The 26009-nt window shown below is 44.3% G+C and overlaps 1 protein-coding gene across 13 annotated transcripts in view; it reads right to left on the bottom strand.

Moving 5' to 3' along the window:
* Positions 1-26009, bottom strand: part of DOCK9 (dedicator of cytokinesis 9) — a 288599-nt gene that overhangs the window by 34388 nt on the left and 228202 nt on the right. For 7 of the 13 annotated variants that reach the window (XM_018056406.1, XM_018056410.1, XM_018056416.1 and 4 more), the window contains exons 36-44: positions 22164-22230; positions 20290-20337; positions 17563-17699; positions 10749-10864; positions 4317-4454; positions 4016-4198; positions 2380-2493; positions 2041-2256; positions 452-509 (exon numbers count right to left, since the gene is read on the bottom strand). In XM_018056406.1, the coding sequence (XP_017911895.1) occupies positions 452-509; positions 2041-2256; positions 2380-2493; positions 4016-4198; positions 4317-4454; positions 10749-10864; positions 17563-17699; positions 20290-20337; positions 22164-22230 (1077 nt within the window). Of the gene's footprint in view, positions 1-451; positions 510-2040; positions 2257-2379; positions 2494-4015; positions 4199-4316; positions 4455-10748; positions 10865-16952; positions 16997-17562; positions 17700-20289; positions 20338-22163; positions 22231-26009 lie in introns of all 13 variants that reach the window. The other 6 variants (XM_018056414.1, XM_018056409.1, XM_018056415.1 and 3 more) reach the window with 2 other exon arrangements.

Raw genomic sequence — 26009 nt, 5'->3', positions numbered from 1 at the left:
GGAGGCAAAGCTCATTAACTAGTTTTTGCAAGATGGAGTTATTAGCAAGAGGTTATATGACAACACAACACCTACTTTTGTTTTGCATTTTTGCGGTGCCTACCGAGTCAAGTAAATGTCACATCAGCGAATTAAAAAAAACAATGAGTAAGTATAGAAGGAAATGGCAACCCACTCCAGTATTCTTCCCTGGGAAATCCCACGGACAGAGGAGCCTGGCAGGCTCCATGGAGTTGCAAAGAGTCTAACATGACTAAGTGACTAAACAACAATAATATAGTGTACGGGTGCACACACACAGACACACACAGACAGACAGACAGACAGACAGACAGACACACACACACACACACAGATCCTCCACCTCAAATCCTTCTGAATGGCTCTCGCTTGTCTTTGCTGCTTTGTAAAAGTTTACAATTGTTTCACAAAACACAGAATCATTTCTTACCTTTCCGTGTGAGATATTCTGCCACCAGGGCTGTGACATGGACGTAGCACATTGCTGCCTATAGTAAAAGACACATGCTTCAGAATCACCATTTATAACGCACAAAGCTCACCATCAGAAACCTAATGACTGTATGTACTTATGTTAGATCTCAAGGCATCAGCTAGTGTTCATGGCTGACATCTTACCTATAGAAAAAAGTGGGACAATTCATACAAATTGAAATTATGAAACTCTGAATTCAGATGGATGGCAACAAGCTTGGTAAGGCCCATTTCTATCTAGAATTATTAAATTTTTATTAAAGATAAAAGATTTTTAAAAAGCATTTTTTCTTACTATATCTAAAATTTTGACACTATTTCTTTTAAAGGGAAAAGAGGATCCCTTGAAGAAAAGGCATGTGCATTCCTATATTCAGAGAGAACTGCTCAAACTTCAGGGGCTAATGTATTTTTCTGTCAACCTAAGAAACAATGAAGTTATAAATTTTTTCCCAAAATAGAATTCTAAATGAAAATAATGTAATGTTCAATGGATAACATTTTAAACACCTTTAAAATGTAAGAAAAAACAAAAATAAATTCTTTTAACCAAGTTGCCATGGTTTATAAAACATCAAACATAGCTGTTAGAAATGAACCTACTATAAGGTTCTAATGCCTAAGCCCTGGTTCTCGTCAGAATGGTAGAAAAATTACTACTACCAACAAGTGCGTAATTCATTTTTATTATGGCTAATGGATATTTTAGATTAAACTGATCAAACAGAATGGACTCTGAATAATCAAAAAGTAAGAATTGCTACATACACTTTTCAGATGTAGGACACAATTTCACTAATTTAAGCAATTAGCATATTTAAAGTAAAAGCATATTTCTTTGGTCGTTCTGCTGATCACACCTAAATGCCATGGGCATGAACCCTGAGCAGAGTTTTCATGGGAACATGAAGAGAACCCGCCTTATTATAGCCCATCGTTGTTCTTAACTGCTTCCACTTTACAGAAGATGTCACTGAGACACGGCGGAGTTAAGAGCAGGCTCAGTGTCGCCGAATCAGTCAATGCTGGATCTGGGAGCCAGTCTCCTAGAAGCCCACACAGCCCACCTGCGCACCTTCTATGCTGATGCTTACTGAACCATGGGCTCTGCAGCCGGGGCAGCTCTGACCCCTGCTGCATTCACAGACAAAACCACTACCTCGAAGAGGAAAAGGCTATGCCCTGGCTGACTTCTGTATCAGGAAAATCTCATTTTATCATAAAATAGTTGCATTTTAGATCAGGAGAGGAGTTCTGGTGCAGAAGCTGAACGCACCTGCACTAACGGGCACCTGTGTGAGCACAGGTGTCTTCTAAGAGCTCGCAAACAATGTGCCTGTGACAGAGAAAGCCCCTTACGACATTCTAAACTGTAAAAATGCTAAATGACTATGAAGGAGCTCTGAGCCCAACACTGAAGTATCATGTGCTTTTAACTGGCTTCTTGGAATTACTGGGAAGTTTCTCTCATAATCAGCTTCTCTCAGTGAGTGGGGCATAACTCGTTTTCTCAAAAAGCCTGGACGGACAGGCGTGTGGGGCTACCTCGGACAGGTCGCCGTTCTTGACGTGGATCCGGGCCATGCTGTCCAGCCACGTCTTCCGGAGCTCGGGGGTGCTGGCATAGGACTTGGCCAGGCTGTACTGGAGGTCCACCAGCATCTCAGGGTCAGCCTCGTGCTCCTTCATCTGGGCCGTGGCCATCAGAACCGTGCGGATCCTTTTGGTCAAGTCCTTCACGTCCGAGGAGAAGGTGGTGTGCTAGAACAAGGGTGGAGGGAAGACACAGGTTTTCAGCTGTGATCTGTCTGTCTGCATGTGTTTCCCAGATGATAAGGCCGGGTCTCGGGGGGGTAAAAAGTAAATCGGCACTGGGCCACCCACCTTGATGAGCCTGTCACTGTTGGCGCAGTTGTTGATGATAGACAAGGACTGCTGGAACCTGGTTCCCCCGATGCCAACAACATCTGCTATCAGCTGGCTGACTGAAATAACAATCTGAGGGACACACAAATGTGAGCTAATCAATTCACCTTCACGTGAAGCCCCTGGCTCGGCCCCTGACTTTGGTTACGATGTGCATGGGAATGGGGCAACGGGAAGCCTGTGAGCAGGGGTCGTTCCAGTGTGGGAAACAGTGTCTGAGTATTCCCCTCCCCCTTCCAAGAATTATTCCAGAAGGTGACTCTGCTCTCCTTGCATCTTTTGTTTGTATAGCAAAATGCTGACCAGGCAAGTGTAGAGGAATGAGAAGCAGATGACCCCATGTCACTTGGATAATTACAGATCACCTTCTCTAATAGACATGGAGACCTTATTATTACTTCTTTGGTTTTGGCTTGGATTTATATGGGCTCAGTATTCAAAAGTGGATGACCCTCTGCATTTATTATTAAAACATGTACATATTAACCATGGCATGGGGGAATCTGTCCTTTGGGGGTCTATATTAGCACTGCCTTGACCTAGTTACTCAACTAAACTGTGACCTGTCCCCCCTTTCCTGCACCACAGTCAGTACTAAGTACTGTCACTATGTACTGTTAATGCAGTCTCCTCTTCTTTCTAACCTCTCCATGACCCAGGACTCCATCCTCTCTGGCCTAGACTTGACATGGTTTCCCCAAGGTCTCCCGAGCTCAGGCCTTGACTTCCCGATCCTTTCTCAGTCTGGAGTCCAGGTGATCCCCCTGAATATGCAACAATGCCTCCACATTCTCAACCCTACTGTCCGGACCTCCTCCAGCTCCCTGGCTGGCCCCTTTCTCATCCAGGGCCTGCAACATGCTCACCCCTAACCCCCTGTTCATCTTTCACACCCCCTGGGAAGCCCTTGGCCCGCTCCTTGGTGCACTGAAGTTCTCCTGTTACGGCCCTGGGCACGTGGCACAGAAGCCTCGTGGTCTGCCTGTCCTTTGGGGATGACGACACCCTGTCCGGGCCAGGAGAGGGTCCTGCTTTGTTCCCGGCACCCAGGAATCCTAGCATGTAGTTTGCAAACGATAAATACTTGTTTTCAAAAAGGAATACGTACAGACAGAGAAGGCCCTCCTGTATGTGTTTGTAGAAAAAGAGGGTCTACAGAAATACCTGAGACCCCTAGTATCAGGCAGTTTACAGGACGGGGAATTTTTACTCTGGAGAAATGGCACGTGTGTCGGCAGATGGACAACAGAAGAGGACTACTTTGGGCTCTCTGTGTCTTACCTGAGATGTTTACTGCGAGGAATCCTCTCATAGGTTCTATACGTCCTAACTCAGCGTAATTTCAGTCAGTCCAGAACTGACTCAATACTCAAATGCCAATTTACCAACAGAAACACATCCTGGGCCCAAATTGTACAACGTGGAGGATGAAATTAACCAAACCAGTAAATGTGACATTCGAGTTTTCCGTCTTGCTGCCAGACCGTTCCGAACTTACACCGAGGTAACTTGGCAAACGATGACATGCACGGTTTTCCTGCGGAACCAGAATTCCGCAGGGCGCACGGGTCCTGGAAAGCTAAAGCACACGCACCTGCAGATGGGTCCGGACAAAGGACTTCTTGCCGGTGTAGTCGAAGTTGTTCCTCATCAGGAAGTACAGCAGCTGGGAGGCCTCGGTCCTGATGGAGCTCAGCTTGGAGTTGCAGCACTTGAGGATCTCGTAGCACAGGGCCGCGCACATGTCCGCTCTCCCCTCGTAGAACGTCGAGGGGAACTAGATAGACACGAGGAAGCAAATGGGCCCAGAGAGGTTAGTTAGCGCCCCCTTCAGCCCCGGGGGAACAGAGAACAGGTGACAATCGAGGACGACCTCCCCTGATGAGACCACGTACCTTATAGATCAGTGACCTTAAGGCGGTGAAGACGTGTTTTAAAGCCGTTTCAGACTGATGTTTTTGGAGAAAACACAGGTAGACGTCAAAAACTTTCTTCATGAGGGGATTATGTCCATGGTCAGCCAGGAGCTGGTTCTTAAAACAAAGGAGAAGAGCCTGGTCAGTGAGACATGCCAGACATCGCTAACAGGCTTCATATAACCGCCAGCCTCAAAGGTTACATTTTCCAGGTACTAGGACAACTTATAATTTAAACAAACTTGCCAGAAACCTTCTAGGAGAGCACAAAAGTCTCCTGTAGTACAAATAAGCTTATCAATAAATTTATGCTTTTATTACTAAGGGAGGGACTAAAAGTTCGCAGCAAACGGTGATATGGTTTAAAGGACCACAGTATCTCAGTATTGACTGGGCTTCATTTATTGACTTATTTTTATTGTGCCCAGCAATTGATACAGAGGTAAGGTTTGTGACACCTCAGTTCCAGCGGAGGAGAGTCATTACAGGTATCGGCTAATGAATGGGCTGGAAAAATACTGAAGTGAGGTCTATGAAACAGATCCCCTATCAGTGAGGGCTGGGTTTCCTCGCCCACCACAGGCTCTCAGGCACTCTGTGAAGCCATGCATCACCCACCAGGCAGTCTGGTGAGGGCAAAAATGCACGGGCTTTGGTCAGGCACTGTTTCTCGTGTGTACTTTCCAGGTGGCACTAATGGTAAAGAACCTGCCTGCCAAAGCAGGAGACTTAAGAGATGTGGGTTTGATCCCTGGGTTGGGAAGATACCCTGGAGAAAGGCATGGTAACCCACTCCAGTAGTCTTGTCTGGAGAATCACATGGAGAGAGGAGCCTGGCAAGCTATGGTCCACGGGGTCACAAAGAGTTGGACACGACTGAAGTGACTTAGCACACACTCCTGTGTATGGATTTGCAGGTAAACCAAGCCTGGTCCTTCTCATCCCTGAAACAGTGACCCTAAAACTGAGCTACTGTGAAGACTTGAGGTCAAGTATAGGAAGTATCTGGGCTTCCCTGGTGGCTCAGACTGTAAAGAGTCCGCCTGCAATGCAGAAGACCTGGGTTCGATCCCTGGGTTGGGAAGATCCCCTGGAGGAGGGCATGGCAACCCACTATTCTTGCCTGGAGAATCAGCATGGACAAAGAAGCTTGGCAGGCTACAGTCCGTGGGGTTGCAAAGAGTCGGGCATTACTGAGCGGCTAAGCACACATAGGGAGTATTTGATCCATCCTCTGATTTGTTTGGAAAGTGGCAAGAGGGCCACCACTAATTTCGTCTCTTTGTTTTTCATGATTTCCTCCCACCAGCAGCAAATCCACACTGATTCAACACCGCTAAAACTCCCAAAGATTGTTGAACACGTACAGTAGACAGATGTGTTGCCCAGCTAGAGGCCAGCACGCAGCCACGACACGTGTGTGACACTGGAGACCTGCCTCTTCAAATACAGACAGGCCTGTCAAGACAAAGGTGTGCTTTTGGGAGAATGTGTACATTTTGCAAAAGTAGGCAAAAATGATTGTCATTAAAAAAAAAGAGTCCAGAGGCCAGTACCTGAAACCAATCTTACAATTCAGTGAAATGAGCAGAGATGACTTATGTCTGGCCAGTTCTGTTGCAGGGCAAATTACAGCTGAAATAATAGTTTTGAAATTCACCTTATCTTATTGTTGGAGAAAAAGTTTAACTCAAGGAGTAAGTTTTGTTTTTATAGGTCCAGTGACTCACAGGTGTATTCACAGCTGGTGGACACCTGGAATCCTGTGATCTTTGTATCATGTAATACTGAGATACAGCATTGAATTCCATTGTGTGAAAGAGAAACAATTTAATGAGCAGAAAATGTGACTTAATTAACTGAATATGATGTAATTCTCAACCATGAGCAGCTGTTCACCAACTAGAAAAAACAAACAAAAAAAAGAGGCTGTTTTAAGTGTTCGGGGAACTGCTTACACGGTTTGCTGTTTGTGAGCAGTGCTTTTCCCTGGAGCAGCAGCCCTTCCTAATTACAGCTGGAGGAAGGTTTGCATGAATCTGGATATGAGCTTTTATTTTCTCAGCACTCTTCTGGGAGAGATGGTTCATACAAAAATGGCGAAGACCTCTGTTCTTGTTCTGAACTGGCCTGTCTTCAAGTTCTTACCACTGGAGTTAAACTTCCTTTCTCTCTCCTCCGGTCAAGGTTTTTGCTTCCCATTTTTAGGATTTAGTGTTCCTGGGCTCTGATCGCAAAAGCTGCTTGAAGAACGGAGTAAAAACTCACACCAAGATATACATGACCGCTCACTTAAAGGGGTGAAGGGCCTTCCATCCTGAATACACCCCAGTTTACCAGGTGCCTTCCTACTTTCTTCTGTTTGTGTGTCTCTTTCTTTCTTATTAGAAAGTAACAGATACTAAACATAAAAATCTTTGAACATTCAGAAAGACCCATAACAAAAATCACCTTCATTTTTCCATTTATAAGTAACCACAAATAACAATGGAGGATCTCATTTCTACCTTTATCTCCCTATAGATGTTACTGAAGATGGGAGAATTTCATTGAGAAAATTAGACGAGATGTTAGAACAGTAAGAAAGGCATGACGCATTTCTAGCAATAAGGCGGAGCAGAGGTTACCAACAGTTCTCAGGAACTGTCTGATGTGGATTCAAGTTCGTTGTCACACAGCCTCCTAAGAGAAATGGGCCTTTTAGAGAATGAACATGCAGTATCAGGAATTTCTAAAGAGCCAGGAACAGGAGAGCAATTTAAACCTTGGATACCAAAATGAGATATCTGGAACTGTGCTATTTAAGACAGCTCCATTCTTCCTAGGTATATGGCTTTATTTTCATCTAAACACTGATTATAAACATCTAGTTTAGAGAAGAGCTGTCTCTGTTACAGAGGCTCGCCAGTCACCGAGACAACCTGAACCCCAGGCTCACGGTTGTGTAACACGGACTCCAGTCTCCCTAGCTGACCCCCGCTATCCGTGTGCTCCCCACCCTGGCCATGCACCGCGATCCTGCTTAGCACGTCCTGGTTCTCACCATGCAAGAAAAGGCACCCACGTAGAATTGCTTAAAATACATTTTTGGATTAAATTTGTAAATATATTGAAAGTATTATCAACTATTTAAACGTTATCATTGGTTTGCAAGTGAAAGTTGCTCAGTCGTGTCTGACTCTGCGACCCCATGGACTGTAACCTGCCAGGTTCCTGTCTGTGGAATTCTCCAGACAAGGATATGGGAATGGGTTGCCATGCCCTTTTCCAGGGGATCTTCCTAGCATTGGTTTGGGACTGTATTAACAGACATTTTTAAACAGCCAGAGAGGTGGCATATTTTTCTGCATATAACTACCCTGGTTTACAAAACACATCTTTTTATGAACGAGATAACCTGTGTGAAAGTGCCCACACAGTGCCAGCATCTAGTCGGTGCTTGCTCATTTCCTTTTTTCTGTCTGGGAGGTCATTCAACTACCTCGACACTCACCCAGCTTAGTTCCTTTCCCCCTCCGCCCCTCTGCCCCATGCACATGACTAACTTAGCAGAGAAGAAGGGCTTGACATGACACTTGTGTAGTGATCTTGGGAAAATTTCCCAGCCCATTTCAGCCTCAATGTCCTCACCTGTAAAAGGGATAAGAAGCCCTATGGGCTAGGCTATAGGGAGGACTGATGCTGAAGACAGAAGGCAGTAAACAGCAGGAAGCTAATATAATAATAAACTGGGATTCAGTGCTTAAATCTTTTCAAACATTTCCTCTCATTTAGAATGTGATTTCTTGATTGCCTTCGGCAACTTATGAGATGTGGTCATTTAAGAGGCTCAGTAATGATGGGGCTCCATTTGTCAAAGATGACTATCTGCAAACAATTATGTCAGCTAACTCAGTGTAATAATTTAATTTTTCTGATAGGCTCTGATTGATGCTTCAGCTGAGTAAATATCTACATAGGAAGATCCCAGGGCCTACTACGCCACTGGGCCTTGTGGACCTAGGCTGGGTACTACTGCAGACCTACTCTTGCCAGGACATCCTTTAAGGCCGTAAGATTCACCATCTTCCTATTTTTTAATGGGTGTGTATATGTGCTGAGCTTTAAACAAAAATTTTTGCACAGAGGCATACAGACCTTGATAGAGGCCACCTCAGCCCTAAAACTCAACCTTGCCTGTGTGTCTGAGGAATCAGATCCTTTACTTTGAGGACCAGGAAGGCATGAGCACAGCAGAAAGTGCTTACTGCTAAACTAGAGTCAACATTTGAGCTCCTGCTGCATGCCAAACACAGGGTAGATGTTTCTGGATACTTCATATCAATTCACGACACAGTAGGCATAACTGGCATGTTCTAAGGAAGGAAATCAGGGCCCACAGATGTCAAGGAGGCCTGCCCAAGGCCTAACATCTGGCTAACGGTACGGCTGGGGCTTGAAGCCCACAGTGTTTCTGTACAACTGCCTGTTCCCACGTGTCCTGGAGCCCGGTCTGCATCAGCAGAGTGCGCAGCTCTTCCAGGGGTCATCTTGCTGTAACTTACAACAGCCTGGGGGGCAGATCCTACTTTTTCAGTCTTACAAATGAGATTATCTTAGGTCTGGAGACATGAAGTGATTTTTTTCAAAGATGGTCACCCAACAAATGTCACAATCGGTCATCAATCAGAGACCATCAGATGTTGTTCCCAGAACCTGTTAGTTAATTTAACAGTGGCCAGACACTGGAGACCTGGGAACTTTGACCAAGGCTCTTCTTCCATACGAAGCAGGCGATTTAAAGGAGGCTGAGGATGAACTGCAGGCGGTGCAGTAGTAAGGAAACTGTCACTGACCTCACGGTGCTCCCAGACCACACCTCTGCTGCGTGTGCCCTCACCTGCCCGTGGGCCCAGGCCACACCTACTGTGCAGCCCTGGGGCTTCCTGCTCATTTACACGCTGGGGCCCAGGAGACAGGAAGAAAGCGTCCCAGCTGCTCTTCTGACCTTACAGATACATCTGAGCTTATCAGCTAGCATGGATACATATACACGGGGCAAATATATTACAAATTTCACTGCCTACTTACATAAGAACTGTTACTTAAAAATCTCCAAAAGAAAACAGAAAGAGGCTCAAAATGTGGTTCCAGTACAGCAGTGGTCCTCAGCCATACTGTTTATGTCTCACTCCCAGGGTTGGATTCAGTCAGGCAGGACCCAAGAATCTGCACCTCTAAACACAGCTTCAGGGCCTGCAGCTGCCACCAGCTGGGGGCCCACAACCGAGAACCGCTGGGGTCAGGCTCCACATAAGACACGGCTGCCCCCATCCTCATCCTAGGGACTCACCATTTCCTCATCTCTCAGTGGGGTTCCTAGTGATGACACTTCCTGGGGACACGGGTAGTACAAATGCTAAGAACAAAGGTAAATTATAATAAAGCAATGTGATGGCCAGTAACTATCTTTACTCTGTGTAATAAAGGAATGTGCTTCACGAGAAGACGAGTACAGAATGCCTTTGGGTATGTTTCCCAAATTGCCTTGCAAATAAACATGCTGTTTTCATATTCAGAGCATATTAACACTAACTCGGTCTCCCTGAAAACCTAAGCAGTCACTGAGCAAGAATGGGAAGGGGTAGGTCCTAAAAAACGAGAGTGGCTGAAGAGACCATCTTTACCTGTGCGAATGCGACTCACTACAGCCTAAAGAGAAGACCAAGACCACTTTTTATTCTCTGTACCTGAAATGTTTTCTATCATTTAACTTAGTAACAGATTAAGAAAAATTGAAAAGGTGAATGTGTTTTTACATATTGCTCCTCTATGTATGGGCTTCCCAGGTGGCTAATGCAGAAGTGGGTTTGATCCCTGGGTTGGGGAGATCCTCTGGAGTAGGAAATGGCAACCCATTCTAGTATTCTTGCCTGGAAAATCCCATGAGCAGAGGAGCCTAGCAGGCTACAGTCCATGGGACAGCAAAGAGTCAGACACAACTGAGCACACATCTCTACATATTAACATTTAATTTTAATTGCTACCGCATTTGGATATGTTTAAAGACAGTGAAGGCAGAAATGCCTGATTAGGCTCCTGTATTTATCATCCTTGAAGGCAGAGCAAAGCCATGTTCCTGGTAAATGCTTTCATCTGGCCAAGGGTTAACCTCGCCAAAGCCTGTGTCCACCAGTTGCAAGCAGGCAGTACACTCTGGCCAGTTAAGCTGTATTATATTTCAGGGAATTGGGGTCATTAACTGTGGAATGCTTTTGCTAAGGGAATTTAAGGATTAATGGCTTCCTTACAGGGGCGAAAACAGTGGCTGCAGTAAAACTGCAACATTAAGAAGTTCTTGCTGGTTCAGCTAAATAAGCAAAAAATGAGTTTCAGAAAGGCTCTGACCACGAACAGCTGTTCAATACAAACCTTAAACGCCAGTGTGAACAGAGAGAGGGTGTCCAGCGCCGTCAGGCACACCTCAGTAGCAATGTTGGCTTCAAGCAGCGACTGGTGGAGAACGTCAGCGTCCGAGTGGCCGTAGCCTGCATGGATCACAACACAAGGTCACTGTCGGCGGCTGCAGAGCACAGGCTGGTGGACGGTACAGTCACAGTCAACTTTTGATTATTTCCAGAAGGCTTCCTTCAGGGCCTTATCTCCCTGTTGGCCTTTTTTCTTTTTGGTGGGTGGGGAAAAGGGGGTACTAATAACGTTCCCACTCCATGATGACTCTTTTCCACTCTGACGGGGAGCAACAGCAACGCACAGGCATTGTGCACTTGCTACGTGCCAGCCACAATTCTGTGAACTTCACATGGATCATCTCATTAATCCCTCGGCAGCCCTGTGAAGTGTGTACACTTATTAAACCCTTTTTGCAGGTAAGGAAATGGAAGCACAGAAGGGCTGAAACTTGTCTTAAGTCACACAGCTGATAAACAGGGGAGCCAGGACTGGTACTTGGGACTGGAGTTCACTCAATTGAGCCACTTGTCTGAGTTGTTAGGATGGGGGTGGGGAGGTGGGGGAATGAAGGAGGCTGAGGTCTCTGAAGCTTCCATACAGACAGAGGCAGCAGCTTAATTAGGGAAGGAAAATGAGCTGAGGGTCAGGTTGCTGGTCAATGAATCCAGCTTGGCCCCTTACTAGCTGTGTGACCTTGGGCAAGTTATGTGACCCCTTTCTACCTCAGTTTCCTCATCTGTAGAATGGGGATAATAACAGTACCTGCCCTCAAAGGGTTGTGGTGGCCATTAAATTAGTTAATGGTTGTTAAGTTCATGGAATAGTGCCTGGCACATAGTGAATGCTACGGATGTCTCAAGTCAATAACATAAAGACTTTGTTTCATCAGCTAGAATCATGAATGATAACCAAGAGTTGACTGTACTGCTAATAGTATTCTACTTGCTTTAATAAAAAGCATGAAAGCCACTATGACTGAAAGAAATGTTTAAGAAAAGGAAGAGACTTGAAGAATCATAATTTAAATACAAACTGATATCTTCTGTATGTGGCTGTAAAATCCATTTAGTACTGATATAAATGTAGTTTGACATATAACTTGAGATATTAAACTATGAAATGGTAATGCATTAGCAGAAATATATATAGGGATGCAAAGATGTTATGGTATTGATCTAGATTACAAAGAAAGATGGCAATATAATAAAACACCATGTAATGTCTTTCTCCAAGGAGCAAAACCAATCAACATTTACTATGTAGGGAATTTTCTTAATACTCCAGAGAGGAGGACATTTTGTACACAGATCAGGAAAATGAAGTACAGAAAGCCTAGAGAGTTTTCTGGAGGCCAGTAATGGGGAAAAAAACCCAGAAACTACACTCCAAGTTCCTTATCCAGGTCACTGTATCATAATCTCCATTATAAAGATAAAATAAAGTAATTAGCATGATGTTTTTCTGACTTTAATAAATGTCAGAGAGTCTTGAAAGGCTACAAAAACTTCTAAGTTGCTTTTTAAAGTATGACTTAATAAAAACTATTCTGTGTTTTCATCCAACTTTGTTTTGCTTTGAAAATGGTGCTGTTGTGTATCCTGCCTCATTTTCACACTGCGACAGCCATCGTGTCCTTACTGAAGCTACAGAACACATCTGGCAATAGTACGATGCTACTAGCTCTGTTTCTTTTTATTTCTGCTTTTGGGGGGCCAGAAATCCAGCAGAAAGAAACACGGACACTTTTTGGAACTAATATTCATTGAACCGCCTTTGTAAGCCAAGGCATTTCCTCATTTGGCAAGGTTTGTTGGGTGAGATACAGAGCCAACAAAAAGAGGAAAACAAACTGGTGATTACTATTACAGTGATCACAAACCAGGGCGAGAGAGGACGGAAAAACCAAATACAACACCTTTTATCAGACCAACCAAAAATTATCACACAGGTGATATTTTGAGTGCTGCCATTTACCCAGATGAAGCTTTAGGATCTGAGTTAACCTGTAACAAGGCAGTTGCTTTGGTGATGAACTGTAATCTCTGCACAGAACTATCCTTTTCTCTTTCTAGATAAACTGTTGGATAAGTGTATCTGAGTTTGATCACTGCAGGTGAGATGGTCTACACACTGAAGAACTCCAACAGAGTTTACTTTAATCTAGCTGAATGTCTAGAACGATTTAGGAATGGCAATTTGTGACTGTTTGATTTTTTTAAAAAACGTACATTATTAATGGGCCATGCTAATTAATGACAAAATTTCTCTAAGCTACAATAATACACCACTCATAAGCCATTACACTAGCTATCCAATCTCTTTCAGAATAAGAGTAAAATTTTTATAAAATCTGCCTGCCTGTGTCCGAATCATATCAAAGAAGCAGTTCTATTAGCCACAATTGGTTATAATTTGTTGTTGTTGTTGAGTGGTGCAGTCATGTCCGACTCTTTGCAACCCCATGGACTGCAGCATGCCAGGCTTCCTTGTCCTTCACCAAACTTCTCCTGGAGTTTGCTCAAACTCATGTCCATTGAGTCAGTGATGCCTTTTGCTTCTCTCTAAACCATTTCGTCTCAAAAGTCAGTAGGATTCCTGAGCTAGTGTTACTGAATCATTCCTGAAAATAAGTAGCAGCACAGGACGCTGAGAGAGTGATACAGATTGACTGGACAAGCCGCCAACGGACACCACCATGGGGACAACCTGTCTTAAGACCTGGAACAGAGCAGTGTATGAGGGAAGACTCTAACAGGTGGTCACCGTGTTACTGGATAACACAGGAAAATCAAACTGAGCTGGCAAACCCAAGAAGGGGTCTTAAGAGACAACGGTCATTTCTCAAAGCATCAGTCAGGAACTTTTTAAAGAAGATTCTGACCGAGGCCAGTAAGGAGTGCTGTTAACCCTACTGACTTCCACTAGGGGGCAGTGGTGCCTCAGGGCGCAGGCACTGAGCGTGGTCACCGAGGAAGGTCAGGGTGGGGAGGACTTCCCTGATGTACCATCATCTCTGGCCGGCCAGTCAGGGGTCACTTTAGAGACCTTAGGACCCACTGCTCACATGTACACAGTTTCCAGTCCGTTGTCACTCAGATACGGGATTTATTCTAAAATCCTACTCAAAGGCTAAGGATGAGACCTTTTCCCCTCTAATGTCAGTTGCTGTGTTTAAATTAACTGTATTCCGTTTTATGCAGTTCTGTTTCCTGAAAAGCCCGGTATAGTAATGCTGACCATACCTATAATTATCCCTGGCCCTCGGCCCCAATGCACATCAGAGGTGATGTGGTGGGAAGGGCGGAAGCTGCCTCAGCCACTTGCCTTTTCCAAAAATCACAGGACATCTGGGCACATCTAATTCTCTGCAAGGGCTTCCCAGCTGGCTCAGCGGTAAAGAATCTGCCTGCCAATGCAGGAGACGTGGGTTCGGTCCCAGGGTTGGGGAGAATCCCTAGAGGAGAAAATGGCGTTCCACTCCAGTATTCTTGCCTGGAGAACGCCATGGACAGAGGAGCCTGGCGGGCTACAGTCCATGGGGTCATAAAAGAGTCGGGCACAACTTAGCGACTAAACAACAATTCTCTGCAACTTAGTCTAGTGATCTTAAACCATCTCTTATACTGAATTATATGAAATACAGGTTTTCTTTAAGGGTTTTTACCTCTTGACTGGCTTTTCTCCCATTAATCAGTGGGAAATATAGATTATCATTCAAGTGAATTTAGCATATTCCTAGAATAATATATAACATTAAATACAGAGAGTTATTTTATTTTGTGAATGTATCACTTATTTGCCAATGTGCTTCCCCCTCATCACTTGGTTTATATAAAATATTCTCTGGGCACCTATCACTCTCAATTTGTCTTCTGGCATAAGTCTTTTCTACCAATACACAATGAATACATGTTACAGTAAACAGGTCAATACCTTAATGATGTAAACATTTTCTTTTCATAAACCTGGGCAATGAGCCATGCAACAAACTCCAATGCTTTGAGTGTTTTTAAAATAGTTAAGCCCATTGGTCACAGTGAAATTGTTATTTTCATTAATTGCTGTAAAAATCCAACAGTAAGTGCCTGTAGGGTTAAACCTGCAGTAAGTATGGGGTCTCTTCCCTTGTCTTACTGTTAACTGGTGATGGGGACCAGGCAGCCTGGACTGCATTGGCTTAAGTTCTTTGCGGTCCTCTGCTGCCCCCTGCTGGTCATGCTGAGCTCTAACAAAGCCTTTCCTACTTGAGCTAGAGAAAAGAGGAAATGAAAAAATGCCGGGCGTCTAAGGGATTCTCAAGAGTCGGACACGACTGAGAACTGAACTGAACTGAACTGAACTGATCCGAAGGGATTCTTTCCATTTTCATTTTTTTCTAAAATAAATCCATTTTAGATTCTGGCATTCCAGCCAAGTCTTTCACATACTGGATATCTTTCACATACTGGATACCAATCATATTGGTTGGCCCAACAGAAGGTACTGTATTCACTGTTAGATAGGAATTTTCTTAAAGACACATATATGGCTACAAATTTCCCATAAAATGCCTAGGTTCCAGATGTAAAAAATCATCTATGTATATATACATATACATGCTCACAAACATACACATGTATACATACAGTATACATTTCCTTCTCTCTGGCTTTTGGCTGAGTTGATGACATGGAGCTCGAAGAGCTAATGGAGGTAGGGGCCAAAGCCCCCCAAATACAAAATCAGAATTGGAGCCATAAGGGAAGACTGAGTTGCAGGGGAAGATGCGTGGACTACGAGACATTGGAAGCTATCTGGGGTGAGCAGGCACACTTTAGAAGGCTTAAATAATCAGCTATGCATTGTTGATTGGAAAGGCCAAAGGAGAAGCTTTGACTGAGGATGGTGTTACTGAAAACGGACTAAAGAAAAACATTCAGGATGAAAAGAGGAGAGGAGCGGGTAGGATGGGGTTCTCTGTGGGCAGCAGGAAGAGAGGATGGAAATCAACAACGTTAACAATATGGTCTTTGGCAGCAGAACACAGCCAGCTGTCTCTCTCTCCAATTCAAGCCACCACCGCGAAGCCCACTTGCAGTGGGAGGAACCGCTGCCCATCTCAGTGGATTAAGGTTATTTATTCATGGGCTGATCATTCTGTTTATTTTTGTCTGTTTTCTATGTTTCCTAAACAATTACCTTGGCAGGCGGGGCCTTGGTCTGCTTATGATTTTTTTTTTTTTAATGCTTTAAAGTATAAGCATTTATCCTTGTGTTAAACTGATATCTTTGTGTTAAAATTTTTCTGGGCAAAAGGTAATGTAGCAGGTCCTTCAGAAGAATGGAAATTTGATTTGTGTGCTAAATAGGAAATGAAAACTAAAAATAGTGAAACTCCTTGTTCTGTTTGTTTGAACCCCATGTCTGCAGAGCTGAAAAAGCCCTAACAGAGGTGGATAAATCAAATTCTTACATGTGTTGCACAAGGTACAGCTAAGTATAGAACTGAGAACTAGCCTTTGAAGGCTACCGGCTCAGTGTGTGGCAGACTGACATAATATTGATTTAAATTAAGCCTAGAAGTTTATAGAGAGATTGTACCCACTACATTTAACTTTGCTGGGGGTGGAAGAGGGGGTGGAAGCTGCTGTATTTTGATTTCTCAGCCTGAACTATTCTCAATTTAAGGTGTTGGGAATATACTGTCTTGACTCTCAGCCTGTACAAAGAAAGAGGTATGGACCTCACAGTTCATGGGATGAATTTCTATGATTAGAAACAAAGAGAAGATATTAATGACTATGTATTAAAGATGTTGCTTGGAATGAGTATAAATAGTTGTCTACATGGCACAATAACTAGCTAACTCATGCATGGAGTGAGGATGGGACGATTCAGAGACCACACCAGACAGAAATGATCACGTTAAAGTTCTGCAAGGTTGATATAGGTTTCCTGCTTGAAGAAACCCTTAAGAAGATTAAATTTACACTTAGGTTTCTGGAAACAGCACAGGCACCCTCTGGCAATTGATAAGAGTGAATTAAAGATAATGCTCCTATGTTGTGGCAAAGTCTCTACTGTGAAGTTAGGAAGCCCCAAAGTTAGGAAGGCAAGATGAATGCGAGGTCTCGGTTTGCAAGTGAAGCAGCCTCGTAAGCAGACTTCGACCTGATTAAATCTTACCATTGTCTACAGAAATCCCAAGCACACTTGATATCTTTCTCACACTGAAAACACAGAAAAAGTCACTTTGTTATTGGCTTTTCCATACCCTCACACATTGATTCACGGGCTTTACGGCTTCGCAGCAGTTTAAAGATTAACATATGTTCAGGGCTGGAATGTCAGAATGGGGACGCTGGGTCAACTACACGCATGGCCTCAGGAGGGCGAAAGGAACCTGCCCCAGAGGTTTCTCAGGAGTCACGGAGGGGTGGGGGGCAGTAAATGACAATAAGGTGGCTCCTGGCAATGAATTAAAATACTGAATTAGAAATATCAGAGGATGTCCCGCTATCGTCATCAATTAGGCCGGATTTTGTTTTAAAGCACCAAGCGGAGCCCATGGGGTAGAGGGGCTGAGCGTTCGGGCCAGTTGACCGCGTCCCACATTGTGTCATTCTCCTCTGAGGAAGGGGACTGTGCGGCGAGCTCCTGGTCCTACTGCTCTGAGCTGGAAGAGAAGGCGAGTCGGTGACGAGGTGTGCGGCGCGGTGGCCGGTGCGGGGGGCGGTCCCCTCAGGGCTGTCACGTGGGATGGCTGGCTGTTACGATGGTGTGTCATGGGACTTACTGTGGTTAAAAGTGAGAGAGTTATCCAGGCTGCCCAGCGGCTGCAATCTCGCATGCATCATCCCTGTTCTGTTACGGGAAACAGGCAATGTCTGAGACTTTCGATCATGAACTATGGGTCCCAGCCCCTCCTGGTTCCTGCAACATGAGTGAAATGGGATAGGAGCCAAAGTTAGACTTGTTACACTGCGGCGAGATGGGGAGGGGCATTAGTGAGGCTGGGACACAGCACGGAGGCGACGGGCCACGCACAGACCAAGCGCAGCGGAGCCCGCCTGGGGCCCGGGAGCCAGAGACACACAGGCGGCGGGGGCAGCGCTCACAGAGTTCACAGCAAAGCACCTGAAGACGAAGGAGCGAGAACCAGGCCAAAGCAGAGGCCTTTCCAGTGTCGGACAGCCCTTCAGAGATGCTCCTTTTTAAACAGGTGAGCATCAGTCCAGTGTGGTGCCAAAGACCAGCATCTGGACAACGGCCAAAATAGCACATGCCTTTTCAGATCATACATGTTACTGAAGAGCGGAAACAATTTTATTTTTTTAGTCAAAACAAAGGCATTGGAAGAAAACAGAGGACAGACATGCAGCGGGACGGACCCTGTGAGGCGGTGTAACACCTCTGATTCTTACCCAGGCAGGGAGGAGAAGAGCCACACCCTTTGTTAGACTTGTCAGCAGCCAAGTGAAGAAAACAGAAAAGTGATCTGGGTTAGCGGTCAAAAGGCTGACTCCCTACTGTGCACCATCACCAGAGCAGATGAGACCTGAGCCCAGCGCCGGAGCGACGCCTGTCCCCCGTCCCGCGGCCACCTGGCTCCCTCACTGTGTTACTGCGGAGTGGAGCAGGGCATGCATGGAGTCTCACGGGGCAGCATGCTGCTGGGTGACTTCAAAGGGACACAATGAGAAGGCGCAGAGTTCCCAGGCCGGGAGCCCCACAGAGGCCAAACACGGACGACTCGGGATCCTGTCCGCATACAGCAGAGACCACGGCCCGGTCTCCTATAAACCAGCACGCGGCTCTGCACCTGACGAAGCAACACCAGCCTCCTCCCCCGCCTCCCTATGCTCATTTACTTCTAAGACAGTCCCAGGAAGCATTCTTTTACATGCAAATATATACAGGGTGCTTAGGAAGTCAGAAAGTTTTTTCTTATTTTTTTTTTTGAAAAGGTTTAATTTATAGCCATTGAAAAAAAATCAGTTAATTGTTTCACAAAACCCAATTCCACAACAGTTTGTTGGGGCCGAAATCTTTGGCTTCTCACGTTCACCACGTTTAGCTCTGAGGCATTTTATTTTATTTGCACAACATATTCCAAATGCCATCTTGTGACGTGGGTGACAGTTACTAAAAGAGGGTGAGAAGCTCCCCCAGCACAGTGTCTTTCTGCTACAAATATACTGTTTAACCATCTTCATGGGACAAAGTCAAAAGGAATGAAATTATCATAAAAGAGGTTATTGCATAAGGACACACTGTATATACTTGCATTTAGGACTCAGAAAACTCAAATGCAAAAATTACTGTTACGATAAAAAAAAAGAGTTGAGATTAGTGGACGTTAAGTGCCACCATGTTTCATTTAAAAATAGTATTAATGGGAGGAAAGCATAATAAAGTCTCAATCTGTTTTTTAAAAGAAAACATACTTTTACTTAACATTAACACAATTCTGAAAATTTCTCAGCTATCTCAAGAAAAGAACAATGTTACCATAAAAGCAAAATCTTGACATTCAGAAAGTCTATTAAAAATCTCTTTCCTATTTCATTGCTGTAAAACAGAATTACAGATAAGCGAAAAACCTCAATGACAACTAAACTTTTAAAGTTTTTCTTAAAACATAAATGTTTATTTATCATTAAATTTTAAAAACAGTAACAATAGAGAAATAAGACACTTGGACCAAGACTCCACAAATACATTATCACAGGATACACAACACGGAAGAGAACAAACACAGGCACGCTGGATGGCGACAGGGCAGGAGTAGGGAAGAGGCGCCCTCTGAGGAAATACTGATACTGCCAGAGCAGGGGCTGCTCAGCTGCCTGCCAGCAAGGAGTGTCCAGCTCCCCTCCGACTCAGTGCGGAACCAAGGGGCTGGGTATAGGACAGTGAGGGTCTATGACACTCAACAGAGCGCTCTGGTCAGGCGACGACAGAGCACACACGGCTTACTCAGGAAGAGCGGAGAAAAGGCTCAGTTGGAGAGATGGTATTGGTGGCAGTCCGAACAGATCGGAGATGGGCTCAAACCTTCTTTCATTATGAAGCAAAGGGGCTGGATTGAGAAGCTAATGTCTTGGGAGCTGGGAGGTAGAATGGTAAGAAAAAAACAAAAAGAAAGGACCTTTTGAGAGTGAGATGGGAAGAGAGATCATCGAGGAAGGAAAGAGAGGGAGTGAGAAGACACAGCCAGAGGAAGAGAAAGAGGAGAGAGAACAGAGCGCGAGGGAGGGTTTGGAAGGAGCTGCGGCACCAGGCCGCGGAGGAAAATCTTTCCAAGAGCTTCGCCTGAGACAAAATGAGCCAGAAGGCATGCAGCAACGCTGGCGGGCGAGGCCGCCAGGTTTCATGGCAGCGAGCCAAAGACCCGCCAACTGTCTTCATTGCTGTTTGTGAGAATTCCAACTGCCTATCACCACAGAGAACAATTCCCACACTTTCGGGTCCAAATAATACACAGAATGATACAGCACGCCACACTAACCCCCCACAGTACCTGGCGATATAGCGCTTCCCCATGTACTGGAACTGGTGCAGGCAGACTCTGTGGGCAGGATGAGAGCTCATTAGGGGAGGCGACAAACTACTGGGGGCAAAATCACTGCTGACACGTCACTTTATTTAAATGCACTTACAGTAACACGTTCATTCAATAAGCTCTTACCTATATTACTGGCCCCTTACTTCTGGTTTCCAGAAATTCTCTGCAAGGTGCCTTTAAACCCACAGAAAGTGATCAAACTCAAGGCAGGCCCTATGTTGTGCTGCTATCAGAACCGTGGAGGATGGTTTGAGCAACTCAGAAGAAAGGCCCAGGAGGGACAGGATTGACTCTGACTTAGAGCTTGGACACTTACTCTACGTTTGTCTTGGAAGTCACAGTGAAAACCCCATGCACTGCTCCGAGTTGCTTATTCATCCTCGTTCAACCTAAGGAGCTTTCTTTTTTCTTTTTTTAACATCATATTTTTTCCTTTTAGTAAGACAACATCTCTTCATTTTATTTATTTATTTTGGCCACACCACGTGCTATATGGGATCTTAGTTCCCCAACCAGGGATCAAACTAGTGCCCCCTGCATTGGGAGTACAGTCTTAACCACGGGACCACCAGGAAAGCCCCTGGAACTTTCTTTTTTGATGCAAGTAAATGGACTGGTCCCTTACAGACATCAAGTATGTTTTTTGTTGTTGTTGTTTATTTTACTATATCCATAACATTGCTTTAACAAAATCATATATTTAATTAGAGGCAGTTAAAATAATATCTAGGAAGTTCTTCTGGTGGTGAAGCTTATCTCACATGTGACAACTATTATCTTTGTTAAGTATCAACAAGTTATCATATATCTAATATTATCTATATTAGAGAGGAAATGGCCATGAATTCATGAATCAAGGCCATTAACTCCAAAATGCACAAAGCTTTGACCATCAGGGATTTCCACCCAAATTCATGCAAACACATGGGGTAGCAAATCATGACCCCAACTGGCAGACATAAAGCTACATGTGAAAGTCACTCAGTCGTGTCTGACTCTGTGGCCCCATGGACTATACGGTCCATGGAATTCTCCAGGCCAGAATACTGGAATGGGTAGCCTTTCCCTTGACCAGGAGATCTTCCCAATCCAGGGATCAACCTGCATTGCAGGCGGAATCTTTACCAGCTGAACCACAAGGGAAGCCCATGATTTAACCAATTACTGTGAACAATCATGGTATTGAAGAAATAAGTTCTTAACGCAAAAACAATAATGTGCTTGACTGTGGGGGTGCTCCCTGAGACCCTACTGGGTGTTACGGAATATACTCTCTATGAAAATTTTTCAAAAATCCAAAAAATTCTGTATTTGAAAAACCATCTGGCCCCACTGGTTTTGGATAAGGGATTGTGGATTTGTGTTTCTAAAAATAAAAAGCTTAAAGGAAAAAACAGAAACTTTAAGAGATCAAATAATATAAACTGTATTTAAGATATCACTTTTACTTACTATGTATTTTTAAATTATAGCAATTTTTCTGTCTTAATTACTGCATCTGCTTAAGTTAGAGTCAACTCAGAAATGCAGCATCCACCCAGTTCAGCTAACAAATGTTGTGTTATTTTATTAAAATGGCTTATCCACACAAGCAGCAACCTCCCATCTATAATCATCACATATGTAATAATTTAGGGCTGTCACTGTCCTCTGGGCCATGAGTTCCTGAGACTGGGTGTTGGGGTCAGCTCTAGGAAAAAGAGCTTAACTAAAGATAAGTGTGGATATGACCATACATTGCATTCCTGGTTCAACAACATAGTATTTTTCACACCTCTTAATTAGCCAGGAAAAATCGACAGTCAATGAGCGAAGACAAAACTACTCACTCTGATATTGTAAAAAAATCCATAAGTTCAGCTGTTGAGGCCTTGTTCCAATATGTAAACAAAGCATCTGGAAAGTAAACATGTATTTGGTTAGAATCAGGATGTTTATTTTCTACATATGTAACATGGGAAGAGACCTGAGTGTAGGCCTCCAAACCCTCCCAGTCCCCTTTCATAACTGATTGAAGGATGGACTATAGTGACCACTCCATGCCAGATGACACGTACAACAGCTTAGTCAGTGTAAAGAAGCTACATTTAAACACTTGAACTTTAATTTCATCATGCATCATCTAACCTGACATGGGACATATTTTAATTTATACATGATGTGCTATTAAATGGGTTAGAAAATTCAAAGAATACATTGTGGGCATACAATCTAAAGGGAGGTTCACTCTTTACCAACTACAGAATCCCTCCCTAGTAGAGAATCTCCTGAAAATTTGTACATAAGTAACCCCTTCCCAACACACACACTGAAATGGAAACATGCATCCTATGTGCTCTGTTTCACTGAGTTTTAATTCAACAACAGAGCTTCGATGCACTATAACAAAGTTACCAGGTCCCCAACTGACAGACGTTTACTTGTTCTTCCCCTCAGTTTTTTGCTATTATAAATCATGCTTCAGTGAACATGGGTCTTTGCACACTTGTCCAACCACATCTATAGGACAAATTCTTAGAAGCGAACTAACCGTGTTAATGGTTTGTACGTTTAAAATCAGACAGATACTGTCAAACCGCTTTCTGAATAAGCAGTGTATGAGAGCTCCTATTTCCCAGCCCGATGGTACAATGTATCTGTGCTTAAGGACCTCGCCTGCTCTTTATCACAAGCAACTGGGCACATTTTCAGTTAAGGCAAACCCTACAAATTCACTTACAGGAAGCAATCATTATCTGCGTCTGACCCTTACCTATACACACAGTGTTATCATTTGGGAGTTAACCATTTTTACATTGTTATACTTTACATAGAAGTTGAGACATGTGTTATAAAATTTCTCTTAGGGAAAAAGCCACTGAGTCTTTGGGGCCTGAGATGAGGGAGTGGGTGGCTGCAGAGAGGCTGAAGGCCCACAAAGATACACTGCCGTAGACTTCTATTCTATGTGGTCAAGAGCAGTGACGACAGGTGGGAGAAGCAGGGGGATGCATAGCAAGTAGCTGTTATGCACCAAGCACTGCACTGGGTCTCAAGACTTCACATGTGTCCCGTCATTGAATCTTCACTGTGGTCAAGGCAGAGTTCCCATTTATAGATGGACTAACTGAAGAAGAAGTAAAGAGCCTCTTGATGAAAGTGAAAGAGGAGAGTGAAAAAGTTAAGTTAAAACTCAACATTCAGAAAACTAAGATCATGGCATCCAGTCCCATCACTTCATGGCAGATAGATGAGGAAATAGTGACAGACTTTATTTTTGTGGGCTCCCCAAATCACTGCAGATGGTGACTGCAGCCATGAAATAAAAAGACACTTACTTCTTAGAAGAAAAGTTATGACCAACCTAGACAGCATATTAAAAAGCAGAGACATTACTTTGGCAACAAAGGTCAATCTAGTCAAAGCTATACTTTTTCCAGTAGTCATGTATGGATGTGAGAGTTGGACTATAAAGAAAGCTGAGCGCTGAAGAATTGATGCTTTTGAACTGTGGTGTTGGAGAAGACTCTTTAGAGTCCCTTGGAGTACAAGGAGATCCAACCACTCAATCCTAAAAGAATTCAACCCTGAATATTCATTGGAAGGACTGATGCTGAAACTGAAGCTCCAATACTTTGGCCATCTGATGAGAAGAACTGACTCACTGGAAAAGACCCTGATGCTGGGAAAGATTGAAGACAGGAGGAGAAGGGGACGACAGAAGATGAGATGGTTGGATGGCATCACCAACTCAATGGACATGAGTTTGAGTAAACTCCATAAGCTGGTGATGGACAGGGAGGCCTGGCATGCTGCAGTCCATGGGGTCGCAAAGAGTTGGACACGACCGAGTGACTGAACTAAACTGAAGAGAGGCTCAGAGATGCTAAGCAATTCTCCCATTGACCAGCAGGGAGAATGCTGGTGGAATGGAGATTTAAACCAAGTGCACCTGATTTTGAAAGCCACGTTTGGCCTCCGAGACCAGAGGGTGGGATGCAGAGCTTCCATTTCCTGGGGGCGAGGTTTGAGTTTAGAATCCAGATAGACAGACTCTGGTTACCGAGGCTGGTCATCTGGGTGTGGTGGGAACCTAGGGAGTTCCTGGGATGCTGAGAGCCTCTCTGGGTCAACCTGCAGACCTCTGAGACCCCTTCCCCAGGCATATAAGAAACAGAACCAGCTGGCAAGCCAGGCAGTACCATGGCGGCCTTTCCTTACTCTGGCTGTTGGGTATGTGGGGGGTGCGGGGAGGCAGAGCTAAGTTCTATTAAGGAGGGCAAGTGAAAGTGAAAGCCGCTCAGTCGTGTCAGACTCTGCAACCCCACGGACTACACAGTCCATGGAATACTCCAGGCCAGAATACTGGAGTGGGTACCCTTTCCCTTCTCCAGGCGATCTTTCCAACCCAGAGATCACAGCCATGTCTCACGCATTGCAGGCGGATTCTTTACCAGCTGAGCCACCAGGGAAGCCCAAGAATACTGGAGTGGGTAGCCTATCCCTTAAGGAGGGAGGAAGCACAAAAAGGAGCAGAGGGCAAGTGAGGGGGCCTGTGTGTACAAGGTGCTCATTAAATGTGGGATAAAGCAAGGAGATTAGTCTTGGGTGTTCATTGGAAGGACTGATGCTGAAGCTGAAACTCCAATACTTTGGCCACCTCATGCGAAGAGTTGACTCATTGGAAAAGACTCTGATGCTGGGAGGGATTGGGGGCAGGAGGAGAAGGGGACGACAGAGGATGAGATGGCTGGATGGCATCACCGACTCGATGGACGTGAGTTTGGGTAAACTCTGGGAGCTGGTGATAGACAGGGAGGCCTGGTGTGCTACGATTCGTGGGGTGGCAAAGAGTCGGACACAACTGAGAGACTGAACTGAACTGAACTGAACTGAAGGAGGGAGTGCTTCCTCCCTCCTTAAGGGATAGGCTACCCACTCCAGTATTCTTGGGCTTCCCTGGTGGCTCAGCTGGTAAAGAATCCGCCTGCAATGCGTGAGACATGGCTGTGATCTCTGGGTTGGAAAGATCGCCTGGAGAAGGGAAAGGCTACCCACTCCAGTATTCTGGCCTGGAGAATTCCATGGACTGAAAGCAAAGAACAGCCACAGAGCTAGTTACACAGCTGATTCTGATTGTCTGTCTGGTAAATTATTCTATAGGCAATTTCTCTCCCACTTCCCATTCCATACAGAAAAATCAATGCTTGGTAGACATTAGGATTTAAATGTGAAAATTGAAATAATACAGCTTTTAAAGAAAATACAGAAGAATATCATCAGAGCCTGAGAGTAGGTACAGATTTCTTAAATGAGACACACATAAAGAAATTCTAATTATAAAGGGGAAAAATTATAGTTGACAGTAATTGATAAAAGAGAACATTCTATAACTATTTTTAAGAGGTTGTTGCATTTTAAAAATATTTGCCTGGCCTTACAAAAGGCTGACTTTAAAGGGTATACTTCTTGTATATTTGTTTTTTAAAAAACAGTGATGTTCTAGTTATACATCATATTTAATATTTGAAATGTAAAGTATTTTAAAGAAAATCTTTAACAAAGGAAAAGCAGGATTATAATGCTGGCTAAAACTTGCTACCATGATGAAAATTGAGAAGTTCTGACTGAATGGGAAGAAGTTCAACTTTCTAACTGAAATAGTAGAATAAGTGCCCAGTGCTTTTATATTTGGT

This window comes from Capra hircus, chromosome 12 (assembly GCF_001704415.2).
Source record: "Capra hircus breed San Clemente chromosome 12, ASM170441v1, whole genome shotgun sequence".
In the NCBI taxonomy this organism is placed as follows: domain Eukaryota; kingdom Metazoa; phylum Chordata; class Mammalia; order Artiodactyla; family Bovidae; genus Capra; species Capra hircus.
The sequence above is the reverse complement of the archived record's forward strand: the minus strand, read 5'-3'. Positions and strand labels throughout refer to the sequence as shown.